Source organism: Anser brachyrhynchus, assembly GCF_964034855.1.
Source record: "Anser brachyrhynchus genome assembly, contig: SCAFFOLD_292, whole genome shotgun sequence".
In the NCBI taxonomy this organism is placed as follows: Eukaryota; Metazoa; Chordata; class Aves; order Anseriformes; family Anatidae; genus Anser; species Anser brachyrhynchus.
In genome coordinates this window covers 53,388-80,585 of record NW_027664085.1, presented here as the reverse complement: position 1 = coordinate 80,585, position 27,198 = coordinate 53,388, and the positions used below count along the sequence as shown (strand labels likewise).

Sequence of the window (27,198 nt, the reverse complement as noted above, 5' to 3'; positions counted from 1 at the left end):
AGAAATCCCGATCTCCCCACCTCTGTCTACCACGTCATTTTAATTTATGGCAGGCCTGCTTCCACATTATACTCTATTCAACAACTGTACAGCAAGAACACTGAAAGTTAACTCAAAACCTGTGCGGAACAGAGATGCACAGATCACATTTTTTTTCTTTCTTCTCTGTACTTTAGTCATCAAAGCTCTAGAGAAGCATCATCCTTTCTAACTACCCTCGCATGGCTTCAATTAAGAGTACACTCTCAAGACAAGTGAGAAAGTGTTCCTCTTGCAAAATTAGGCAGGATAGCTGCCAAAGTTTCTAAAGTCACTACAGCAGTGAACGTGGAAAAAGGTAATGTTTAAAGAAGCAGGTAGGTTCAAAAACCAAACTAAACACAAAAAGCACCAAAGAAAGTCAGACTAGCAGCACTGAAGATTGTGTTCTGGTAAATACATGTATCAGGATGCAAATATAAAAATCAGAAAACAGCCTCTTAACAACTTCAATTTTCATCCCTGCCACTTACTTTATTTGATTACTAAGATTGGATGAGTTATGTTTTAAATGGCATAGGAAATCTGACCAAAATTTGTACAGTACTATCATGATCTACTTAGAAATGACTAGGCAGGGATGTAAGTTGGTACTACTGATATTCAGTGCATCCTGTAGCTTACATCTGTTTCACAGTTTTGATTTGAAAAGTTTATGGAACTTTTGATATTTGGACCATTATTTTATTTGTGTTACAGGAATAAACAACAGTGTTTACGATTTCTTTATATTGCATCATCCTGAAGTCCCATTTAATGATTTGAAACTTAAATTAACTTAAATACTTAATATTAACTTAATATTAATTAAATACTTAATATTAACGTAAATACTTAAATTAACTTACAGGCAGCTTATATAACATCCAATAAAAGAAAAATTAATCTGAATATTCATGGTCATAGTTTTATGGAATAGATTTTTCCTATTAAAATGAGAAAAAAACTCTCTCACAATGAGTTTGGTGAGTATCAAAAACTGAGTCATCGTTAGCAGACATGCAGAATGCTGTCTTCTACTACTCTTTCAAACTCTTGGCCTGTATCTTTCTGTATGACTTAAATATGAAACCAAAAATTAAGCTTTTTTTTTTCTTTTTATACTTGGCACTCGTTTCAAGTATCATTCCTGTAGAAAAACTATACAAACCTTCACCAAAACATTACTTCTCTTCTTAGGACTCATTCATTCAATTGCTAACGAGAAATGTTATAGTTTGAAGAATCTCCAAGGTAAGAGAATTAAAAATTTCAAAATTACATAAGCAAAGTTCAGGTATTCAAAGACAGGAAATCAATTGGAGCCTGCTCTGAAACCCACAAGAAAACAAAAACAATGCAAAAATAAAGCGGTATTGTTATAATTTACTATGATGCAATAAAACTGACACACTTAGCTAGTTACTTCAGTAAGCTCAGTGACAGCAATTAATTTAAGAGTCACTTACCTGTTCTTGTACAGCTCTTGATAAATAGTGTATTCCTCTTTCCCTTCTCATTTTGCCGCCTCCGCTACTCACTCCTGAAGACAGACCATTGGACGCAGCAGTACTGAATTTGTAGCTGGTCACATTGCTAGCACACGACAGTACAGAAGTTGGGGGAAACAAGAGAAAAAAAAATCACCAGCCAAATTTTTTTTCAAGATATTAGAGCTGTTATTAGTCCTAGAATTGAAACCTGCTGATCAGAAAAAAACTAAAGCTGTCTCACAAGTTGCTAAACGCTGGTAAATACTTGATGTTCTAAATAGGAAAAACTTTATTAACAGCAGCAATGAAAAGGACATACATAAGTGCACCGTTCACACGGGAACAATGACTAAGCCAGAAGACCTGAAATAGAAGAGCTGATTTAGATTGTTATTTTCCAGTGCTTCCTTTAAATAGGACTGGTTCTCTGATTCTGCGATGCACGTGTATCTTTTGCAGGGATATAAAAGAACAGCTCACAAAAATACAGAAAGAGTGCACATATGCACACATACACATGGGAAACACTGCCAACAGCTCTGATAGAATAGGGACGCCTTAGACTTGTGTGGCAAGGTAATATGGCCTAAGCTTCAGAAGCAGCTCTGGCTTTCATGTGGCCATCAGCAGGAACAGCAGAGGTGTTTGGGTATGCCAACATTCCAGAAGTCTTTTCAGACATGAATACAGATCCCTTTTGTAAGGCATACAAAGGCGTTTTTCTGGTACTTAAAAAAGCCTAGCTCAAAACCAGAAAGATATCCTAATCCAAGAGCAAATGGGGAAAAAATAACCCAAACCAGAAGTGGAATAGGGAATAACTCTAACAAAAGTACTATGGCAAGAAAATGAAGTATGCCTGGAAAAACTGTGACCTCAAAGCTTATCTTGCAGCCAATCAGTCAGTCAGTACAAAAGTGCATTAGATCGCACTGGAAGACACCAGGTCAAACTCCCACAATACTGAGGAGGAGAACTGGTCTAAACTTGTCAAATACTTGACAACAGCCTGCTTAGCACTGTAACTGCATAGAGGAAGACAGATCCCTAAGGCAGATGCTCAGACTTTTCTCTAATCCAAACTGTCAATCCATTAGAATTCTGAAAAAAGTCTTACATCAAAATAGATCTTCATTCAGACAACTATCGCTTGCCCATAACAGCCCATATTCCTCTTTCTGTTAACACCTGTGAGCTTCAAGGGGGCAAAGACAGTTGTCAGCCTTCAAGCAAGTCTAATCTACAATTGGACTCAGGATATAAAATATATATATATATACACACACACGCATAGATATATAGCATTGGTGGGCCAGAGATTTACTGAGTATTCCAACTCAACTGTCCAAAGGGACTCTTGCCAGCAGATCAGTGTGGTGCTCCTGCTCCAGAACATGGCACCCAACAGAGACCAGCATCACAAAAAACACTACCACCACTACCTACTCTACAAACAAAAGGTAGGGCACTGCAATAAACTTTGTGAACGAAATCAAAAGCAGTGTGAGTTTTCTGTATCTCCTTCCTAAATGGAGAAGTAGAAAGGAGTTCTAACAAAGACAATTTAGAACAGTTTGAAAAAAACATAATTAAAACCCAGCACCTGATTGCACCTGTACCAGAACCTTAAAGCCAGTCGCTTCCACCCCTAAAAAGGTGGTTGTTGTGAAGTCCAACTTTTAGATGCCAAAACAAAGTGTTGAGTTCTTTCTGCAAGCCAAAGAATGCCCATGGTCACCTAAGAATTGCTTGGCAGATGAGCATAGAGTCAACAAAATTCCCTGCTACTGTTCTTTGAAAAGAGCGACTCCCTAAAAACCGAGTGCAAAGTCCCTTAACTCAAGCATTATTACCCAAAACACCATTTGCCCAGAAGGAAAAGCCATCAATATTATCTGGAGGATAACTCATTTGACCTAAACCAAGAAAGCAGTATAACACAAAGCAGTCTCCTCAAGAAGAAATTCAATTAATTCTGCTGGATTTTTTTTATTTTAGAGATGAGTTAGCATTTGGCCTCAAATGATTCTAAAGAACACATGGTCTTCATGTGAACTCAAAGCAGACAATTAACTTCATCATGAAAGGAGTATTAAAAAAAAGAATAATAAATCATAAATCTTCCTCCATGTTTTTGCTTAAAAAATAAAGAAAAAAACACATCAATAAACATCCTCCTGAACTGTAACTCACTTCGCCTACTTCACCTTCTAAAGAATGCTTCAGAAAGAATCATCCCATTAGGACAGAGCTTTCAAACTGCAAGCAATTAAATAGCTAAAACTAATAGCTTTTCCCCTAGGGAACATTAAGAGGGACAAATTATTTTGTTATAAGTAAACTGAGTTATAAACCATGAAATATCTGTCAAAGCAAAATTTGTAACGCTACAGATTTAGTTAAACTACAAAATGAGCCATATTTCCTGTAGAAGGAAAAAATTAGGCCTCCAATAGCAAAGATCCTTTCTGTGGATACAGCATTATAACGTGCTTCGTTTCCCATCTTCGTATCCTTCTCAGAAGATAAACTTGGGATAAAAAGTGGTGTATCAGTACTTTTATTCTTGCTCATCTTCCTTCCTTTCATAAAAACAACAATTTTCTCAAAGTTATATTGATCTTCAAACACAATCCAGACTTTGCAGCTGCCTCAAAATACAAAATTTTCATTGGATTTCCCATTCCTTTTACTGAGAACTGTCACCACCTTTCAGGTGCAGACCGTACTGAAAAAGGAGATTTCTTTCTTTCTTCAAGTAAGTTTTAAATTAATAGATGTCATACCTTTCAGATGGTTCTGCTCGCTGTTCTGCAGGCAAAGTCTTCTCTCTCATCCCCTGCAAGTTAAGTTTAGTTCAAGACTTAGCTGAATATGTACAGAATACACAAAGTACCAACAACCACTTCATGTGGTTTTTTGTGGTTTTTATTTTATTTATTTATTTTTAATTTTATAGCCCTGAATACACCTCACCTACTTAACGTTGTTCCCTAATTCAGCATTGTGGGTACAGTTCAGTTAAATTTTGGGGCTAAAGTAAGCATCACTGCTTCACTCAGCATTGAGGACAAACTGATAGAACACTAAATCAAATTTGTCAAATCCTCTAACAAAGAAAGTAATTATTTTAAACAAAATGACAAAAATTGTGTGTGTGGGGGGGAGAGTTTTCATCAAAACTTGTGTTTGCCAACCCCGTAAAAGGGACATACTTTTCTGTTTTCTATCATTTATCAACAAACAAGAAAAAAAAAACTCTACCCCCCTAAAAACTAAGCAGTTGCTGCTACATTCATTTTAGAACTTTACCAAATGGAGATTGTGCTGGCTAAACAATACAGAGATTGAAAGAGTTAAAAGCAATAAGCAACCAGTATTACTGTCCACTTTGATTTCCAGCCTAAGAAGCCCATACACTTAACACGTGGTCATTTGTACACTCAGACTGATACTGGAAACACAGATGTTTTCGCAGAAAGAGATGCCCATTTAATTTTATGGAAAATTTATCAGACTCCATCTACTCCAAAGCAATCAAAACCGATAACTCAGCACATTGTCAGAACTCTCACTTGGAGCACATAGCTCACCTGGAATAGTTTACACAGAACACGAGCATGTTTCATCAGTGACAGCTTTGTGTACATGAGAATATAAAAGGAAAACATTTCTGTCTTTTAATATTCTTTCACTGAGAACAGGATGACTCAATAGCACATCATGACATCGTGAAAACAACCACAAGACACTGAGTGTTCCAAAAACAGAATTAAATCCATAAAAGCTCAATCTATTTCACAATGGTTCCCACTGCCTTAAAGCTCGCCTCAAACATACTATCAGTACTTTTTGCAAAGATAGGATAACAATTGGTTTGAGAAACATTCCAAGACTGGAAAAAAAAAACAGGCACATAAGGACTCAAAAATGTACTCACTTGGTACTTTGTGTCTACTCTCTGGCAAATTTTGCTGGACTGAGTAGTTGAAGTCGGTGATGGTTCAGAATACCGCGTATAACGCATCGGTTGACGGTTTACCGTTGGTGTCACAAGTCTCTTAACAGGTGGAGGCTGGAATGCATTCTGGGATTCCAGCTTTGAAAGGGAAACAGCAATCAATTTATCCTTACGTCCACCCAAATTAATTCCAATATTTATTGATGAAAACAAATTACAGAACTATAAACCTCCCCCCATCGGTCTTGGCACTCAGTGAATACGATTTGAAAATTCTGAAAATTCAACTTGTAGAGGGAAATCACCAGAAAACCAGTAACGAAATCCATAAAGCTATATATAAGTAGCCAAAGTCTGACTGAATTCCATTTCAAAATTTGGCAGTTAGCTTCATAGACAAAATAATTCATGCTACCATAATTAAAATAACCCATGTTCCTAGAATATGCTCCTATCTTTTCCTCTGCCCACACTGTGATTTTTTTTTTTCAGTAGCTTAATTCATTAATTTAACATTCGAAGTGTTAAGCAACTAATTATACAGGCTTCTGGGCTTCACATTCCCTACATTTTCCCTCTTCAAAGTTACACAAACAATAGAACACACTCAAAAAAACCAACTTGTCAGTCTTACAATAATCTCATTCATTAAAATATGATCCAATGCTTTACATGTGCATTAGATGCACTTCAAGTAGTGGGTTTGACTTCCCTTTTCAAAGCATTTTCACAGACCAGAGTTAATTTTTAACACAGACCACTGCGTGTTCTGCAAAACTGACTTAACTGAACTGTCAGACAGAAAACAAACCCTAAAGGCTACAAGATTTACCGATGGCTCCGCCTGCAGTCTTAAGGATCAGAAAATACAGTCTTAGGAAGCATGCTATTGTTCAAATCAATACCAACAGGAAATTTTTGTTTACGCTGCAGCTTTAATTTCACAGTATCTCCCAGCTCTTAGTAATAGGATTCACACTCTCTCTAAAGTATATAAAAATACATCTTTCTAAAAAATATTACATTCAGTTTGAAACCTTGAATAAGACATGTTTTATGTAAGTTCACAAATCTACTTCGAGTGAACGACGGTTCATTGCTGGTTTTAAAGGTAAAAAAGAAAAATATTAATTCCCCCAGTTAGGCATTTAATACACCAAGAGCTATTCTGCCTGGTACAGTTCCTTGAAATAAGAAAAATACCACATCACTGCTACCCACTGCAGAAGTTTAGCCCGAGTGCACAAGTGTTCCGTCAACCGCATGTTCACTTTAGCAGGAAAACACACGATCGTCTCCTCAGCAAATAATTGCTTCTCATCACGGGCTACCCTTCTCCCGCCACCATTATGAATTCTAGTATTATGAATAGACAATCTATCTCCTTTCACCCACTGACAGCTGCGTGCAACATTCATTTAGTGGCTGACAATTTCAGGCTCTCTGTTGCAAATCTGGCAGATCTTTCTTAATGCCTTATCACAGGTGTATTGCTATAATATAACTGAGAATTCACACCAGATTTGGTTTTAGTTATTTGGATAATATTTATGATATACTTCACTTCTCCATGCCCTTGTAATTTGGCAGATGGTGAAAAGATGGTCCAGGAAATCTGAGATGTTTGTAAACTCTGAAGTGATTGTAAACTTAATTATACATCCATCCAGTCAAGGAATTAGCACAGAAACTTCTTGAGACACTGTCCCTTTTCTCATTAGAACAGAAGATGAAAAGTTTGCACATCTTGTTATTTCCTTCAGTCACCTGATCTTCAAGTGGTCATTTAAGGGTTTTGCAATTTAATAAGCCCAAGGATACCCCTAACTAAAGTCGTCAAAAAAAGATGACTAGTTTTCATTTTTTAAAGAAAATGAAAGGAAATCATGCTTTACCACAGCATTATCACCAGTTCTGTGCTACCTCCAAATAGGAATTTAGGAGCGTTAAGATTTATAGCGTCAGAAAAGAAAAAGAAAAAAAAAAACCTCTACCCCCCTAAAAACTAAGCAGTTGCTGCTACATTCATTTTAGAACTTTACCAAATGGAGATTGTGCTGGCTAAACAATACAGAGATTGAAAGAGTTAAAAGCAATAAGCAACCAGTATTACTGTCCACTTTGATTTCCAGCCTAAGAAGCCCATACACTTAACAAGTGGTCATTTGTACACTCAGACTGATACTGGAAACACAGATGTTTTCGCAGAAAGAGATGCCCATTTAATTTTATGGAAAATTTATCAGACTCCAACGATGGTTCATCGCTAGTTTTAAAGGTAAAAATGAAAAATATTAATTCCCCCAGTTAGGCATTTAATACACCAAGAGCTATTGTGCCTGGTACAGTTTTGCAGTTTAATGATACCCCTAACTAAAGTCATCAAAAAAAGATGACTAGTTTTCATTTTTTAAACAAAATGAAAGGAAATCATGCTTTACCACAGCATTCTCACCAGTTCTGTGCTACCTCCAAATAGGAATTTAGGAGCGTAAGATTTATAGCGTCGGAAATTAACAATTTTCCTCCTCTTTACTTTGAATGGTGATAAAAAGCACAAAAACTAGTTTTCTGTGCCCGAATGAACACGGAAGTCTGTACAAAGTCTATATGACCACTCAATCAGTATTTTTCTATTTGTGATCATTTCTTCAAGAGCAAACTTGCCTCAACAGGAATTTTAATATGCAGCTTCACCCCAAGTTGGGGGACAAGATAAAACGACTTGGTGTGTTCTAGAGTTGTTGCTCTCAACTTACAAAGATAACATAATTCTTAACCTGAGTAATCTTCACAGCCCATCATCTACTGTGGATACATGCCAATATTAACTTGATTTGATGTCTATGTCGTCACTGAGGTTTGAGAAAATTTTTCTAATAGTGATAAAGCATTGAAAAAGTTATCTACCTCAGCTTAAGACATTATTGGTTCTTACCTTTCTTCGTTTGGACTGGAAGTCAGTAATATCCGGTTTATCTATGTCCGGAGGCTAAGGGAAAAAACAAAGCATAACTATTAGAGGGCAATTTTTTTTTCCTGAGAGAGAGGGTTCCCTGCAACAAAAATGTGGGGGTTCATGGTCAACTTACACAACACAGCGGCAAAAGAGATGTCATTCTTTTAGCATCCTGTTGAAAAAATAGCGCAATAAATTAAACCGGCCACAGCGTAAGGAAGAATAGTTTTATCTTTATCCTTTGATGGCACATTTACTAAGTTTTATAAACACATGAAGCAAAAACAGATTAAAAGAAGTGCTATTTACCAACAAAGCGGTTGACAGCTTCTCCACTGCCTCCAAGATGCACCACGCTGAGGTACTCAAGGTAGCGTGGGACCACACAGTTTCTTGTCTAGCTTTCGCTCTCTTTTGTGCCTGAAAAATTAGCATTTTAAGTGTTACAATGGTCAATTCTCAGCTAAGGAGGCATGTATTTTATGTCCCAAGGCTACACTGATGATACAATCAATATATTCTGATGACAGAGAAACATGCAGTCACTGGGAGTTCAAGCCATAAAGAAGAGAATACATTCGGAGTTTAATGAAGTTTACCTTGGGCCTCAGTGCATCTTGCACGTGCTTGTTGCACGAGCAATAAAAGAACTCCGTACTTGTAAAAGGTCAAGACGGATGATGCCAGGACTGCTAAGGCCTCCGAAGCAGTAATCAGGGAAACAGAACTCAAGAAAAGGCTTGTGGTACAGAAAGCATTTTCAGTAACAACACAGACCTCAGAGTTTCACGATGGTCTAAGTGTACCATCTTAAAATCAGTGTATACAATCATAACCAGGAACTAGTTTTACTTCTCTCTTGCTTCCTCCCTTCCCCCAAGATTAAAGTTGGCTGCAAATCTTTGTCTTAAAAGATAAAGATCTGATTTAAACTGTAACAGATCTAAACATTACACTGAAAAAGTAAACTGTTTATTTGCACCACCCAACTTCAAATATCAGTCAAAAACTTCCTTTGGTGTGACTTTTTTTCTTCCCAGGTTAAACCCCTCAAATAACCACACTGTGCTTATCACACGATGTGAAGACAGGAAGCAGACCACGCAGCATGTAAAAACACAAGTGAGACTCACAGAACCACAGAATGGTTAAGGTTGGAAGTGACCTCTAGAGATCGCCTGGTCTACCCCCCCGCTCAAGCAGGGCCACCCCGAGCAGGTTGCCCAGGACCATGTCAAGTCAGCTCTTGAAGACCTCCAAAGAGGGAGACTCCACAGCCTCTCCGGGCAACCCGTGCCAGGGCTCCATCAGCCGCACAGTGCAAAAGCATTTCCTGATGCTCAGACAGAGCCTCACGTTTCAGTTTGTGCCTGTTGCCTCTTGACCTGGCACTGGGCACCGCTGAAAACACAATGGCTCTCTATGCTCTTTGCACCATCCATTCAGGTATTTATATACACCAATAAGATCCCCCCTGAACCTCATCTCCTCCATACTAAACAGGCCCAGCAGTCCCTGCCTCTCCTCAGAGGAGAGGTGCTCCCAGTCCCTTGATCTTCTTGGTGGCCCTTCGCTGGACTCTCTAGTACCTTGCTGTCATTCACAGCAAGCAGCAAGAAGCAAGCTACTCTCTCCTTTAAAAGCCTAGTATTTTGGTTCCTCTTTTTACCATAATGCAGTAATATTGTAAAAAACAAAAATAGCCGACCAAAGAGGGTTCCCAGCTTTGCACCACAAGGTTTCAAGGTTTCCCGTAAGTGAGGTACTTGTACTGCCCTTTTTCCGTTGCACAAATGGACTGTCAGAACAGAGCCAGCAAACCCGCGTTTTCATTTTCTTCAAATTCCTTTTGATTTATCGATAAAAGTCACTTTCATTTAAATACATTCCTACCAAACCTGATTTGACTTTCCTTTTCGATTCAGCTCTAGCTAATCAGAGTTGTCAGCAGTTTTTATTTGCTATTTCCAAGAACTCTTGGGGGCAAATAACTCTCTCCAAGAACTATATGAATCATTCAAAACAGAAAGCATGTTACTGCTTATCTTGGGACTGCATTTAGTCCTGCATGCCTCTGTGTACCAGAAGAACAAAGGATCAGCAAAGTTGATTTTAGATATTTTCAAAGACTGCAGGTTTATACAACATATCCATAGCATGAATGTAGGCATGCTTGGAAAAGAAGATCCACAGATAAATATTAGCCAGGTTTGACTACTGTAGCTTTTGCTACCATAAACACAAGTTTTCAAAGTTATGCTGTCATTGGTTTTTTTGCATCAAGTTATTTTAACGTAATGTAGTCAGAGGCAGACAATGGCACTTGAATGGAATTTTTTGAAAGACCTAACAACAGAAGAAACCCCAACTACCAACAACTAGCCCAAACTGTCATTCTTGTTCTTTCTGACAAGTATTACCTGTGGTAAAAACTGTCATTAAAGAATTTAAACAGAAATCAATCTCGTCTATTTTTGTAGACCAAGAGGGCAGAAGAGCAACTGTTACCACATATTCAGCTCCCTGCTCAAAGCTCCTTTGGCAGTGCTGCTTTTTTTATTTCCATCACTATTTCCCACTACACTACTTTTCTCATACCTGATAAGGTTCCGTCTTTGGCTGCCTTGATCTTACAGCTGCACCACCGGCATAGGCCGTCTTTCCGGGGTAAAATGGAGAAAACCCAAGCTGGTTTTGCTTAAAAACAGACGTGCTTCCACGTACCTACGGAAACACAGTATGAGAAGTGGATAGAAAAACAGGTACACATTCAAACTGATTAAAAGAAATACTGTGCAGTACTTACAGGACACAGTCCTCCAAAAACAAATAAACTGAATGCAGGTTTCTTAGAGCTAGCTGCAGAATGCTGCGAGAGGGAATGAGTTCTTTCAGCTTCTGTGGGCCAGAGCAGTGACGATGAAGTATTTTTTAAAACTGCAACATCTGCCAAAATGACGTATGCTAGATGTAAATGCCTCTCGTACGTACAGAACTTTAACAATAAAGATCACACTAATTCAAGTTCTTCATTACAGAAAAATAAGCATGACTTCAGCTTCTTTAAATAGATCAACTTCACGTACAGACTGAAAACCAAGTATCACCTACAAACTTGAAAACTGTTCACAGAGCTGCAAGTAGTTTTCAGCAATCTTACCAAGTTAATACTGTGCTTCCAATGCAGATATTTTTTTCCTTCAGGCTAAGATAAAAGAGGACCGCATAAACATCAGTGCATTTGTACGGACAAAGCTTTTTTCTGTGTTGGTAAAAGGCTGGAGGCCAGCACAGATCATAATCGCATAGGTTTTAAACCTGGAAGATTCCCCAAAGGCTGCTCTAAGAGTTAACGATCTTCTGCCCATGTATGTTTTACGAAGACACACCAGAAAGTTCTAGTGCACTCAGGTTATATTGCTAAAGCCCAGCAACTCTACTCTCAGCTGTACAAAAGTTCTCTGCAAAACCTGCTGAGCACATGTCAGTCCCTGTCTATATGGGGGACTAGAAAAAGCTGCAAACCTGCTGTTCGCCCTTTCAGCAAGAAGACCTACGTACCAACCTACATCGACACGATGCTTATTTTTTATTTTAAAATGGTGTGCTTTCCTCAATGAATTTGGCAAAAGACATGAAAGTATTGACAGCTGAAGCCTTCTACCAAGAAAGGTCAAAAAACAGCCTATAGCTTATGACAGAGTAGTTTCTTTATCTTCTCTTGCTGAAACACAGGAAAACATCTCGTGTTCCTGTTTGTCACCTGCACTTATTCACATTTAACCAGCTGTCTGTTAGATATTCTGAGTCACTCTTCCTTCTAGACAATCAGCCTAGTTGTCAAGCTACGGCAAGTCAGCCTGATTTCCTACCGTCCCAGTTCAAAATTTACATATAACCTAGCTGAACGTGTATATTTCAGCATTGACTCTTTCTAACATCAGGGTATCATAAACGTATTCCAAAGCACGCTTCTATTAAAAAGGTGATAGGATTATATACTTCTAAACCACTAAAAATTCAATTTAATTCTCGCATCCAAAGTTGACATTCACCTATTTTATTTACTAAGGTGATGTGGAATATTAAAGAACGCAAGGTACTTCACATTAAAAAAAAAGTCAATTAAACAGAGAACACAAAAATCACCTTCATCAGATGCTCTAGAGGAGGAATCACTGGTTGTTGAGATGTTATCATCGTCTTGTTGAGAGGTAGAATCTTCTATTTCTTTTATCAAGGACAGCCTAGGACTGCCAATGCCAAATACAGAAGATGTCGAGGGCTGACAAGGTGGGACAGGAGAATCCAGCATGGTATAATTCAGACGGCTCCGATGAAGAGAGGGCCTTGTTAACACAACTGGGAAGTTCAGTGCTGATCTACTTGTGGATGGTTCTAGACAAGAACAGGGAGATAATTAGCTTTGCTATAGACAAGCTCACAGAAGCCAAAACCTGTTTCCTATCGACAGCCATGCTATTGCCAAGTTCTAAGCGCAAAAAGAGAGAAGCCAAATTTAACTTCTTCCTCACCCAGATACGGTTGCATCTAACTGTCTGGCTACAACAACAACACTGCTTGCGATACACAGTATTAATGTTGCATCCAGAAGTAGTTAACTATGAGGTTTTACAACACCACATTCTGACCCCGTGCTCAAATGCTCTAACGCTGACTTGGCCGTTCACTAAATCAAACATATATACTCCTTCTCCCATGTACAGCTTGCAATAAGCTTTACAAAATTTGAGATTACACGGTAAATTACAGATAACACTGCAGCTTCCATAATATTGGAACAAAGGTTACATTAATCTGAATACACAACATGAAAATGAACGTTTGCAGTACTTTTTTCCCAAGTTCTTCCATATCAGCTCACGTTAGAGGCAAAACATCATCTCCTACCCATTAACTATTGGGATTTTGACCCAAGGGACAAGGATGTTGACCCAAGTAACCAGATGAGCATTTTTCCCTCTTGAAGCAAAGGGTCTGCAAACAATGCCAGTGGCCTGGAATAGGTGGCCTTGAAGTCTATCTTGCTAAATGAATGGAACTATTCATGGGTATTTTGCCTGATGAAAGCCTACTGTCTCTCCCAGGAATCTGGGCAATTCAAATGACTTTGAGCCACTATCCTCTTGATACTTGAACTGAAGCTTAAACTAGTTAGTTCAATCTTCATAACCACTGCAGTACCACTAATTAGCTCTCCAAACCATGAGCAGATTTTTAGGACAGCACCATTTGAGATACAGAAAGTTCTTCAGGCGGAAGGCCACCCAATATAGGCTCCAGCACACTGATACCTCAGAACTGAAGAAACACATTGGTTTCAAAATGTAGTAATAATTAAAAAAAAAAATCTTATTCTTAAGCATAGTAAGCAACACCCACGGACAGCAACATAAGCTGCAAAAGGTTCCAGGGTGTCCACCTGCTCCTGATCTCCTGGAGTTAGCAAGCTTGCAGTGCAGCTGTTCTTACTGAAAGCTCCTTTCACGCAGTTACATAGGAAAGCCAACATGTGTTCCTCAGTCACGAAGACCTTCTCTATTCTTTTCTCCAAACTCATTCCCAAGCTACAGCTACACAGAAAGCCATCAATCTCCTTGTTTACAATTAGATGAGATTGGAGGCAAAGATATTTCCTCCTTATTTTTTGATTCTGCCAACAACAGAAGCAACTGACTTTCCACATTATCTATGGTTACCTACGCACGCTCAGACAAAACTTCTTCACTTATTAAAAGCTGACTTCCCCAAAACAGCTAATTTAAGAGAAACTCAAATAAGAATAGATGCAAATTTATACAACAGGACTACAGGAACAGTGAGAGGCACTGGATATAAGACAAATTAATCTTTCATGAGGTAAAGGAGTTGCAAACCTCGTTGCCAACGGTCCAAATACCTTTTCAAAGACACCCCCTCCCCCCGCGTAGACCTTAAAGTTATTGAATATTTTAAGGATAATAATCTCATAAACCACATCCGTGCACAAGTTCCCCAGTTCACCATCAAGTTAACGAGGAACTTTACTAAATTGATCAAAGCCCAAAACAAAAAAAAAAACAAAACAAAACAAACAAAGTCGGGACACGAGACGGAATTTTCCTCTGCCATTCTAGCATCTAGTCTTTTGTTTCGAAGACTGCAAAACAAATTAATTTTTTTAATTGCCTTAGGCAATTAGACAGATTTTCATTCCATATCTTTTAAAAGATGGAAAATGCAACCCAGCACACTTGCAAATGACTTATTTTCAGCATTTAGCACCTGGCTAATAGAGTACCTAAAGTTAACTGATGCCTTCCAAGAGCATAAGATGTATGCTTCGTAACTGTGTATACAGTTTAAAGCTAAGACGGTTTCACAAACAGTTGTTTTGACTTTTTTTGGGTTTTTTTCATTCTGTCAAAACCCTCATTCCAATTTCCTTTTGAAATTCAGATTCAAAACTAGAAATCAGTGAATAAATACAGATGGCCAGAATTCCAAATGATTTTTCACATACCTCGTCTACTAATTCCTGCTGGTTCAGGCGTGAATCTCTCATCGATTATGGTATCTTCATCTGAATAATCGTGGTGATAGTTTACCGGAGTCTCCTCCTGGTTTGCAGATTCATTTCTGTCTACACACTCCTCCTCACGCTTATTGAAATACTTCTGCAGCCAGGCCGGTACAATATTTTTCACAGTTTCTGTCATTCTGCTAATTATTCCCTGCTTGAAAGAAAAAACACTTGTTTAATTACAGAAACGCAGTCAACAGCATATGCTGCGATACCACCTTCCACGGACCTTGAAGACAGATATTATACAGCAAATATTCAGAAGACGACGACGAGGTTGATCCCTGGCATAGGATCGCTACACTTCTGGTAAACCTAAAATTCACCTAAGATTGATTTACAACTACCTATCACTTTCTGCACTTCCAAGTGACCTTGGCAAGGTTCAAAGTTTTGAAACCTCTGCCAAAATTCACCAGCAGGTCGTCAATCTGCAAGGCTATCAGGAAACTCTACGCCTGAACAGCTCCTGACCTACAGACTTGTTCCAGGACTCTTCCTCTTCGCACCCTCCCGTGAAAACCAACTAAACCAGAAGTTCAGCAATTATCTACTGCGACAGTCAGGACCATACTACCCATTAAAATCAGTGAATCTAAATATTTTCAATTTTAGTAATGCTGAATTGCAGTGACTATACGCACAAAAAACAGTTCTGCTCTCAACAGTCAGGCTAACCCAGAAGATGTCCTGCAAGAAACACAGCTATAGCTATAGCACCAGCACCTCCTCTTGCAAGAGCCTTCTAAAGCTGTTGCTGTATTTTGTAGAAGACTGACTCTGCGGCATACATCGGGTACGATCGGAGAATTCCCACCTGACCGAAAGCCCCAGGAACTACGGTTAAATAAAAGATAAATTAATATAAATGAATATAATTAATAATAAAAATTAATAATAAAAATTAATATCCAGAAAGCTGACAATCATGAGCTAGGCATCCTGCTAATCATCCCTCCTGCAGGCAGGGGGAAAAAAAAAAGGTAAATTAGATCCAGGACTAGTTCCCAGGAACTTTGAAGCTGCTAACTATACTGCCTACAGTGCCCAGGCACCTTCAGAGCTTAATGGTAAGAGACAGAGGGTTTGGTGGGCTGTAATTAGGATCACAAGCACACAAAACACATCTATTTAAGTATTTCTAAGAATCGACTTATCGACTAAAGTTGTAGGGGGAAGGATGAGAAAAACAGCGGGGTAGGGATCAGAACCAGAGGTATAACCTCACAAAATCGCATCGGTCGCTTTCGTGCCTCCCCAACTGCATCACTGAGAGACAATTAACATTAAGCCACAGAACCTTCTGCAGAGTGGACATGATATTGAAAATAAACTGAAATTAATTGACAAATGCTCTAAGCAAGCTATCTGCTCAAAGCTCGTCCTTTTACGTTATGAACATTTGCACGATTCGTCTGGTTACAAAGCTAACTGCTATAATAAATGCACACATGTAACACCTATCAGTTTGTCTATTTATCAAATCATTAAAACTCTTCCCCGATAAGTTACTGTTAATTTGATCTGCGCTGGATGTGCAGCAGCCATTCTCTGTGCAGAATCCCCCAGATATCCCCACGCACGTGTTTGCTCTGGCACACTCTTTAAATAAACCTACTGGAAAACACGCAGAGATAACAGACAATGGAAAAGTTAGAAAACCATCTCCACTGATTATTTTCAATCCACGTGTAAGGTTTATCAGTTAGCTACACAGTGTCGGCACACGCAAGCTATGGCACTTTCAACATTAATGCACTGTTCAAGCCAGAGGTTTCAACGGTTGCTCTGTAAGCGTGGGGAATGTTTGCATTGCCCTTCCAGGCCAGCTTTAGATGGACAAGATTGATTGTCAATATGTGGTATAAGGGACTTGGCATTTCTGCAAGTGATAAAAACCTAAATGAGCAGCTATCCATGCGTAGCGCTCCCTTGGTTTTGCATATGATAATCAATCCCCTCAGCTACGTTGCTCATTTAATAGCGGAGAGGTTTTGGCTGAACAAACATGTGCAGAGGGCATCTCCAGAGCATCTCTCTGGGCGTCCTGACATTTCTTAGCAAAGAGCTGCTGGGAGGGATCTCGGCGCGTCCCCCCTCCAGCACGGGGATTTTCACACCCCGAATTGACGGACCGCTTTCACCATCAACCTGCTGTACCCTACAGCACAAACGAGAAGCAAAGCCTGGCAGGTAACGTTCAGAGAATTGATGATGGGCTGAGGAGGGGTGCAGGGAGCGGGGAAAGCCCTGGGGGTGGCACTGGGGGTCCTGAGGGCAGCGGGCTGGGGGTGAAGGGGAGGGGGAGGAGGGGGGTAATGGGCTGGGTAGAGGGGTAAGGGGGTAAGTAAGGGGCTGAGGGGGTAACTGAGGGGGTTAGGAAGGGGCTGAGGGGGTAACTAAGGGGGTAACTAAGCCGTTGAGGGGGTAACTAAGGGGGTAACTAAGCGGTCGAGGGGGTAACTAAGGGGGTAAGGAGGTGGGTAGGGGGTAACTAAGGGGATAAAGGGGCGGGTAAGGTAAGGGGGTAAGTAAGGGGGTAACTGGTGGGCTGAGGGGGAAGGGCCCGCTGTGGGGGGGCCGCTCCTCACCCGCTTGCTCCTGGCACAGGGGGGCTTCGCGGCGCCCAAACGGTGGCGCCGCCTCTTCACCTTGCCGCCGGCCGCTCCTCCTCCTCCTCCTCCTCCTCCTCCTCCTCCTCCTCCTCCTGCTCCTCCTCCTCCTGATCGGGCTCCTGGGCTGCCGCCCGGCGCCCCGCCGCCACCGGCCCTGCCACCGCCGGCCATGCCGCTGCCGGTCGCGCCGCTACCGGTCGCGCCGCCCGAGGCCATACCGCCCCCCCCCCGCGTTCGGTGCCGTCACGGGGCCCCCCCGCCCCCCGCCGCCACGCGCCGCGGGGCCTGCCCTGCCCCTCGTGGGAATAAAAATGTTGTTTTTGCAGAGTTACGTTGTTTAAAGGTAAGGAATGGGGTATCGAGGTGTGCTTGCAGCGATAAGAACGCTTAGCAGGCGACCTTGTAAAATGCAGACAACCAGACTCCGTAGAACAATTCGGGGAAAATCACGGTGTTGAGTCAAGTCAGGTAAGTGAAGAACCATTACCGCTTCAACCAGTAAAAAAGTCGAAAGAAATTCGAAATTTAACAGGCCGGCAACTGAAGGCCATGCATTGTCTGGGAAGCATCAGACAGATTGTGAGCCTGGATCACCCCCTCAGTGGGGAAACAGGGGAGGGTCCCGTCATCAAAAAGTATATAAACTGGGTTTTGGAACCAGCAGGGGCGCTCCTGCTCGTGGGACGCCCGCCACTGCGATCGCGAATAAATTCCTGCTTCGCTGAGCTCCTCGCCTGAGCCCAAGTTATTGGCTACGGAGTGTTTCTCACAATTTGGGGGCTCGTCCGGGAGCCAGTCGCCTACTGGGGAGCCCCACCGCCGCAGCAGCAGGAAGGCATGCCCCGCTGATTTCAGCGGTCCTGTGCATCGACGGCGGCGGTTCTGCGGAGAGCTGACAGAGGGCCCGAGACTGATGAAAGAGGCAGGATCCGTGAAGGAGTGGGGAAGGGAAGAAGGCAGGCACTCCGGCTTTGAGAATTGATCCGGTAACTCTGTGCACAGACCAAGGTAAGAAATAGGAAGTATTGCCTTGGGGGTCGGGTGAGACTCTGTGTGCCGTGTGATTGAGACGTACTTTTGTACGGAGCGAGTGTGGAGTCCTGATCCGCGGTTCCGCAGCTCCGCGAGGGGCGCGGCCGGAGACGGACGAAGCGTGAGATAAGGGAGAGAAAGGAAGAGTCTCGGGAAATGTGGTGTATGGTAAGCCCTTGCACGGGGAAGTGCTTGGCAATACACCAGGGAAATTTGGTGTGCGGTAGTCCTCGCACGGACGGGACGCCCGCCACTGCGATCGCGAATAAATTCCTGCTTCGCCGAGCTCCTCGCCTGAGCCCAAGTTATTGGCTACGGAGTGTTTCTCACACCCTCCCCCTCCCTCCCTCGCGCGCCCCCTCCCCTCACGGGAACGCGCGCCCCCCCCTCCCGCTGCCGCTCCCGTTCCTCGCCCCGCCCCGGTCCCGTCCCGGTCCCGCCGCCCTCCCGCTCCCGCCCTCAGGACCCGGCCGCCATAATGAACCCCGGCCCGGCCACCGTAAGCACGGGGCTAGGAGTCACCTCCAGAGCCTCCCCGCGCCGTGGCGCCGACCGCTGGTGTGCCGCAGCACCGCGCCGGGCGTGGGACGGCGCCCCGAGCCCACAGTGCTCGTCAGAAAAGCCCCGCACCGACAACCGATACCCCCGCACCGACAACCAACAGCCCCCACGCCGACAACCAACGCACAAGCAGTGTTTTAGGCCGGATTCGTGGCCCCGTTGGTCCGGGAGGCAGTCGTCACGCTAAATTCTACCCCACGGCAGGGGAACGATGGGCATCGTGACAGATCGCCGCCCCAGAAAATAAACACATAAATAAAGAATAAAAACGATAACGGGACATGAATCGTGCCCTTAATAACAGACATTGGGCAGTGAAATCACCGACTTCTGCAACAATACGTGCTCAGGGAACTGACTAAAACCCCTCCTGCATCGGCCATGTAATAGCTAGGCAAACATCACATAATACTTCCCTCCCTCATGTACACCAAACCTATTAAGGCAACCATAGTAGCGTGATAACGTGATTTTTCTCCTCCAGATCAGCGTCAAAGGCAGCTACGCTAGGTTTGCTCATAAGTTCAAACGCTGCTTTATTTATTTATTTGAATGCCATTTTTCTTATTTAGAAGGATTTCCATAGGGTGACAGGCCTTTAATGACACTCACGACTCAGAAACATTTGCCGATGCAGTCAAACGGTGTCTATTAACGCGAGGCACTGAAGTTAATTGGTATTAGAAATGAGCCAAAACGAAAGGCAAGTATCTGCGTGTCCAGCAGAATGACAGCGATCATCACCATTTGATCAATCTTCCCCCCACTCTCTGTTGCAGCTAGGTACAACGAAAAGAGTTTATGAAATCATTACGGGACATTCTTGTAGAAAACTTCCTCAAGCTTGGAAGAAAAAAAAACATTTCAGCTAAGTAAAACAGAAAATAACTGGAAGAAGTGAAGTATGGCGGTGTTGGAAAAGTTGCTTCAAAGACTTGTTTAATTAAAAAGAAGGAAGAAAGCAAGTTCCTACTGCAATCCCATCTTTGTCAAACTGATGGCGGGCACCAGTACGATGTGTTCAGCTAACACAGGCTGGAAGTTGTAACTGCAGCTGTGAAGTTTACCCAGTAAAAAGACTCCGCAAAGCATTCTAGCAGTTCCGATGCAATCACTGCTTCCTGAATTTATGACTCACGGTTAACACGGCAGTACAGGAAGAAGTCTGGCATTCACTGCGCTCTTACGGTAAAGAATCTGCACTGCGCACACCATCCCAAGCCAGGTATGCGCTCCTAACAGGAAAGGACGATAGGCTGATAAGTCTCAGCAGAGGGAAAAAGACATCAGAGAACTACTTCATAACAGCAGCACGCGGGCTGCAACCAACGTTCTCTTCCTCTCATCATTTTCATTTCTGTGGACTCCAAGAGAATACACTCCCAACATTTTTCAGCTCTGGAGAACAAACAGCCCAACCAATCTCATTCACTGAACTACAAAACTGGTATTTTCGCTATCTAGTCCGGAAAAGGAGGCGCACGTCTCTAACGTACAGTGTAGAGACCTTGTTAATAGGCAAAGTCTGCATAAAATAGGTGGCCACAGCCTGATTTTCTGACGTTCAGGGCCTTGGGTCACACACCACCACAGCATCAGACTTAATGAAGTCACCAATCTATGTGGGCCCCTCATTACACAGGTCACATGTTATGGACCAACCTCTCAAAGGCCAAAAACCAGCACTGATACTGCCGGGCCAACACACATCTGTAGCATCCCATTTCTGGGTGACAACACAATGAATGTTTCCACAAAGTACTCGATGCAACCTAACTACTGTGTTTGGTGATGCAAAGCAAGCCGTGTCAAAGCAGCGTAGCACCCAGGCATATTCCTGGAAGATGTTTTGCTGCTCACGTTGAAGAAAATAGATAAAAAAATCCTGTGCAGTTTGCACTTCTGAGCTCAAGTACCACAGCTATGCACTACAATTGAAGTGGCATCAAAGCTTGTAAGGTTTTGAAGCTTCAGCACTGCCATCCAAATTCAAGGAGGCTGCATCTATTATCTTGAATTTGCCCCAGCTCAGTCCCCTGAAACAATTCCATAGACACGTACAAGCAACCCTTTTCCCACCCAGATTCTTTGCTTCATCTATTGCACCTCTACCTTGTGTCATATTCTTATTAATCTGCCCCTCAAAAGACTCCCTGGCTCACACAAAGAAGCAACCCAACAAATCCCTGTTCCCAGCCACGTTGCTTTCATGCTTTGGGAAGAGTTAACTGCAACAGCTCTAACTGTGATGCCACCTCACCCCCTCCACCTATGTGAGGTTCTTTGCCTTCTGTCTCCTCCTACGTGTACACCTGCACTAGAACCAGGAAGAATGTGCTTCCTACAATACTCCAAGAGCCTCTTCTGTTTCAGGATATCATCATTTCAATTCAGGACTGAAAGTATTCCTAGCAAAAACCCAACAGCTAATAGCTAACAGAAGCAGTTGCTGGTGATCAGCTACAAGTAACCTGGAAGTACTGAGGAGTCACAAAAGAGAATTTGCATTACATTTAAGAACAGCATGCAGCTTAGGACCACTGCTTTCACTGACTACACTAAGCCATAAAAAAGAATTGGATTCTTACCTGCCATCACAGCAATTATGGTTTATGTTGCCCCCAAAACACACACGGCAGTACCAGAACTGTGTCAACTAGCTTTAACAGCTTCCCCAGCTATTAAGTACAGTAATTTCTGCTTCCTTTTTTTTCTTGGAGGAATATTCTTTTGTTTCCAGCCTCACTTACTTATTATACACACTGTTAATTAGCAACTATTTCTCCATACTCATAGGGTTATGGAGTCCCTATGACTGGAAAAGACTCTGTACCCTTCAAGATAAGAACAGCATAAAGGCAGCAACTCGCAAGACTGCTCTAGCTTAAAGCAAAGCTTTCCTCATGGCTCTCATCTCCTTTGACTTGAGTACTGTCATCCTTCTACCAGAGCTTTAAAAACTTCATTACCACGAATGAAGGAAGACCAGAGCAATCAGAGAGGGTAGCAGAGGGTATAACTTAAGGAGCTGTTACTAGGATTTTTTTGTTGTTCCTGGTGGACTATTTTTCTCCTTGCCAGCAAGGAGGGAAAACCAGCAAGTTGTTTTCTCCAAGATTTTTTTTTTTTAGGTTTAAGAACACGGATTATGTTGTAGCAATTTCTTCGCTGTAAAGCGTCAGCTGAGAAGTCTAACAGTAAGAAGGGCAAGGGAAAACTGAATGCTGATGCAGAGAGTGCCAGCAGACGTCATCCTCATTCCACGGGATGTTTGTAGCTATGGCAGTTGAAGTCTACACTTCCATATGCTTAACATACCCTATTTATAAGCCAATTTTAGCTGACCTAGCATATATCAGTAGTACAGTTAGAGCCAGCAGCCTGCAGGAAAAAGTGGGCACAGGTGTTTCCATAGCAAGGCCTGTGAGTGTCTCCCATACATACTTCCAGTCTAAGCAAGCACATGAAAGGCTTGGCTTGTCGCTTACCTAAGGAACCAGGAAAACAAGGGAAAGCTAGATTTCGCTTGTGTCCTAATGCCCATATAAAAATAAAGACAGATGAAATACCCTTACTACCTTGTTAAATTCCATAAGCCGGAAGAGAACGTGCTGCACACAGGTACAAGTAAAATCCCTTGCTGGCAGGTTTGCAGATACAAATTTTTTATTTACACAGGCAAGTCTTATCTTTAAGATAAGACCCCATTTACCTCTTTACATTTCTCGAATATTTACATGACTTCATGATGCTCCAAGAAGAGAGTGATGAACAAAAAGATTACAGAAACTGTCAAAAGCATAGCAAAAAAAACCCAACCTATCACTGTGCTTTAAAACTTATGAGCTAGAATAATGTAGAAGAAATGTAGTTTTAGCACTTTGGTCCTAACGGTCATGCTCTAGAAGACGCTTAAATAGCAGAGGGGATTTCAGAAGTGACCGTATCCAGAGGTTGCCAGTGACAATTCATGAGTGAATCGTAGAGTTCTTCGCTTGTCTCCGTGAATTGTCTGTTCATTTCATCAACATCCAAGTAGAGCTGTGGATCTGAAAATAAAAGCCTGGTAAGTCCAAGTATCAAATCTGAGGCATGCGCACAAAAAAACTTCACGTGAAATGGCTAATAAAATGTATTTTAAGCTAAGTGTAATAAGCTATTAGATCTACTAATTTTAGTGAGGTATTTAGTCCTCTAAAATTTTGAGCCTCACAGCTCCAACTTTTGGGAATTTTTATATTAGAAGGCTGGGACTAGAACTGTCTTTCAAGATAAAGACAAAGACAATGTTTAAGATAGTAAAGATAACGTTTAAGGATAATCAGCCATGAAACCCTCCCAAGAGTCATTTAATTCACTTCTACGGCAATACACGTTACATAGGATAGTTTCTAAACACTAACACAAAATGCCTCCACGTGAGGACCTTTGCAAACCTTCCAGGACACAAATATGTTTTGTACCGTATTTGTAAGTGCAAGCTGAATCCTCCTTTTGGAATCTGCAACATAAGCTTTTACCTCAGGGTGGAGAACAAAGCTTTTGCATATTACTGAGTTTCTAATATAAAATCTGTTTAGCGGAACCAATACAAAGAACAAAATTCTGTCTTAGACCATTTTCAAATGGGAATGAAGGCACAGGTACAAGAAACCTGCTGCGAAGCATTGACAGTGTCCCGTTTTACTTGATGCGGTCAGTGTATGCTGTATCAGCTTTAAAACCCCAGCTGATTGCAGATCAACCCCACAGAGGTTTGACCTCAGCTGAATTTTCAAGATGTTCTTCATCCAGTAGAGGTTGGCTTGTATTGTTAAAAGGCACAAGGATGGCTAAACTCAAGTGACAATGATAGAACCCTTATTACCGTCAGTAATTAGGTCATCACCGATTGCAGTCATAACTGAAGATTCCTGAAAGACAGAAAAGGCTAAGTTTAATCATAACTCATTTCAGAAAGCATCACAGATTCAAAGTGCTGCAGTCTCAACCCATTCCTTCTTCCTACAACTACAAGGATAGATGGCATTTTATCTACTTATTTTTAGAAGAAAGCCAATATTACAGTACAGGTTGGAAGGGACCTCCGGAGGTCACAACTAATACATTGACCACGATAAGACCACTTACAACAACTGTTTAATTTGCTTTAAGCAAAGCAAATCAGAAGAACAGGAACAGAAGAAGCGTACGCAATTATGCTGTCAAAACCATTCTTTGGTATGCGTGAACAAATAATGGTGTATAAATCACTAATTCTATGGATTTACTATTTAAGCACTTAAATACAAACACCTCTGAATGGAATCTGCTCTTTTAACTTCACACTAAGCAGAAAGCATGTTTTCAACTTCGGATTCTTTTTGCTGATTCACACAAATCTGTACAACATATTATCTGTGAAATATTTTCTTTACAGCAAGCGTGCAGTATCTTTACCTCAAAAACAGCTGGAGCCATTAAAGAATCTCCTAAAGAGCAGTCTCCAACAGCTTGCATGCTGTCATAGGGAGCATAGGAGCTGTAGTTGTAGTCAGCGTAAGCATCGTAACTCCTCTGCGAGTGGTAGTTCTGGTAATCTTGGCAATAAGCATTATAGTTGTATGACTGGTACCGCTGCAATTCTGCTTTCAGTCTGAAACATGAGAAGTTGCATACAGTCAGAGAACAAGAGACTGTAAACCCAGTTCTGAACTTAAACAATTTGTCAGCTTACATACTTCAAAGCTTAAAAGGAAGCTTTCCTAAACAGTCACCTAAGTGACAGCTTAAGTCACAGCTCAAAACCTCATTTCTATAGAAGCAAGCATCCTCACCTTTGCCAATACCAGAAGGAATTGTTCTCATGGATTAACTCCAGAGCCTTGACATGGTTACCTGTACACATCAAGTATTTTTAGCGTTGGCATAAGCAAGCTGCTGCTAAGTCTCTGTGCTTTGCTAAAGATTGATTTAAGACCAGAGACATTTATCAAGCACAGCTGCTTTAAAGATGCAGTCTTAACCCTTCTATCTTTTGTTTGGTTAATTACTAGATCTTATTTCCAGAAAGAAGTGAATGGAGTCAGATTATCCATTTCAAAGAAGCATCTGACGCTGCCTGTCAGTTTGCCATGTCTACCTCCACCTGCTCAGTTTTTTTGTTTGTTTAAAGTCCATTAAACATTCAACAGCTGCCAACTATACCGCTCAGGTGAAGTCAGTCTTGCTTAACAACACAATCGCGATTCTCCAGCGTGACGCCTTATTATTAGTGGGAGAATTACAAAATACACTGGTTCTTAAGAAGAAAGGGCCAGCTGATTAGCTTTCACTACTTTCCCTTTCAAGATTTTCTCAGGGGCAGCTTCAGACTAATGACAAGAACCAAGACAAGTGCTATCTGTACTAAAACTGAGGTACACTGCATAAAGAACATTCAGATAACCCAGCTGCATATTCAAAAAAATCCGCTGTTTAGACTTGTCTTCACTGATTCTGTACAGGCAGACCTCCTGTGTCTGCAGTGCCCAGTTTCTCTCACTTGAATTGGGGATGCAGAGAAGTGAGTTCTATGCTTTTGGGGAAGAATACAAGCTGAAGGCATTCTGAAATAGCTTCCAAACTCAGCAAACATGAGGGACAAACTAATCCAATGGCTGGGTATTTCAATGCTAAGAGAGCACGGTACTCAGCCATTCAGAAACGTATTACTGATGTGTATTTTAATACCTACATTTGTTTCAATACTGCAAAGCTACACAAGTTCTAATAAAGAGGTAATCCATTGTCTTGTTACTGTAGTAAACAAACAGAAGATACATCATCTTAGGTCTTCTGCTTCCAACTGCACTCTTCCTACATACAGTTGTGTAGGGAAGGAAAATCTGAAAATACTGTTGACGTTCTTCTGGATAGCCGAAGCAAGAAAACATGTTTGTGGCTTATTCTTGTTTTCAAAATAAAACAATATTAATTTAATCAAAAAATTTTGGCAAAGAAGTTTGGACAGTGCTCTCTTGGAGAAGAGCATTTCCATTCTAAAGCAGAAGGAGGCAACATTTGCAGAATTATGCTAGGTAAACAGAAACAGAAGTGTCATTTTTTACTATTTAACAGAACACACAAGCTAACCTCATGAACATACTGAAATTGTTTATATGAAGTCCTGTTTTGTCAGTATCCTGGATCAGAGTTCATCAAATTTGGTATCAATTCTTTAACCGTTCAGAGACCTGAATTGCCTTAAATAAGTGATAGAACTGAGCCGGTAGAGTAAGAAACCCTCTCAGGAAGTGCTAAGCTTTAAACTCCCCATTGCCCTAAGCTCATGAAAAGCAAAGAATAGCATTCTAAACCTGTTCTAGTAATAACGCCTTTGGCTATCTCCCTGCGTTCCCATTTTTCCCCCCCACTTCTTTCCTGTCAACCCACTGTAAAACTAGTTATGTGCTTCTCTCAAACTAGAGGGAAAGCTCTAAGAACAAGAACTCCCTAGCATATAAAACCACTTCTTGTCCCTTCTACCTTATGCAGGCCCAAACCTGAAAATATTTACCAATGCATTCAGCTTTGCTACTGTTGAGAAACAAGGCTGGTTACAATGGCAGCTAAGCCCAAGTTGCGCTGTCTGGCTAGACTTAACAGTTGGATTCCCCCAGCCATCCTGAAGCAGGTTGATGAATCCAGGGAGTCAAAACATAGGACTTCTGCATTTCTGGTTTTGTAGACTGCATCGTGTGTACAGCCACTACAGCAAGGGCCACAGACTTTCCAAAGGCAGAGCTACAAGAATCTGATTATTTAGAATAACTGTATCAATGCACAACTCCTTGGTTACCTTTTAGAAATTCCTATGCTCAGCCGGATTCCTTTTCCCCCCAGACCTGGTGCGTTCTGGCAGTCTTGCAGTGCCCTCATCTGATCACCTTGCTCACCAAATCTGACATAGGCATACCCTCTACTATTTTCAAAAGGGAGAAAACCAATTCTGGTAT

General features: G+C 41.5%; 1 protein-coding gene and 1 long non-coding RNA gene across 3 annotated transcripts; both read right to left on the bottom strand.

Moving 5' to 3' along the window:
• Positions 1-1,861: 1,861 nt before the first annotated feature.
• LOC308186344 lies at positions 1,862-5,742 on the bottom strand. Its single transcript, XR_013944023.1, has 2 exons — positions 5,452-5,742; positions 1,862-4,350 (listed from the first exon to the last, which is right to left on the bottom strand). It is a non-coding gene; the product is annotated as an uncharacterized lncRNA (long non-coding RNA).
• Positions 5,743-8,140: 2,398 nt separating this feature from the next.
• Positions 8,141-18,391, bottom strand: LOC308186340 (nuclear pore complex protein Nup153-like). Of its 2 annotated transcripts, XM_080608491.1 has the most exons (8): positions 17,606-18,391; positions 14,955-15,165; positions 12,581-12,829; positions 11,238-11,377; positions 11,030-11,155; positions 8,741-8,851; positions 8,565-8,603; positions 8,141-8,464 (listed from the first exon to the last, which is right to left on the bottom strand). In XM_080608491.1, the coding sequence occupies exons 1-8, from the start codon at positions 17,843-17,845 to the stop codon at positions 8,384-8,386; spliced, it is 1,197 nt and encodes a 398-aa protein (XP_080464617.1). In that variant the 5' UTR covers positions 17,846-18,391; the 3' UTR covers positions 8,141-8,383. The 2 variants fall into 2 exon arrangements, with proteins under 2 accessions (XP_080464617.1, XP_080464618.1); XM_080608492.1 differs by lacking the exon at positions 8,565-8,603.
• Between the last annotated feature and the right edge of the window lie 8,807 nt (positions 18,392-27,198).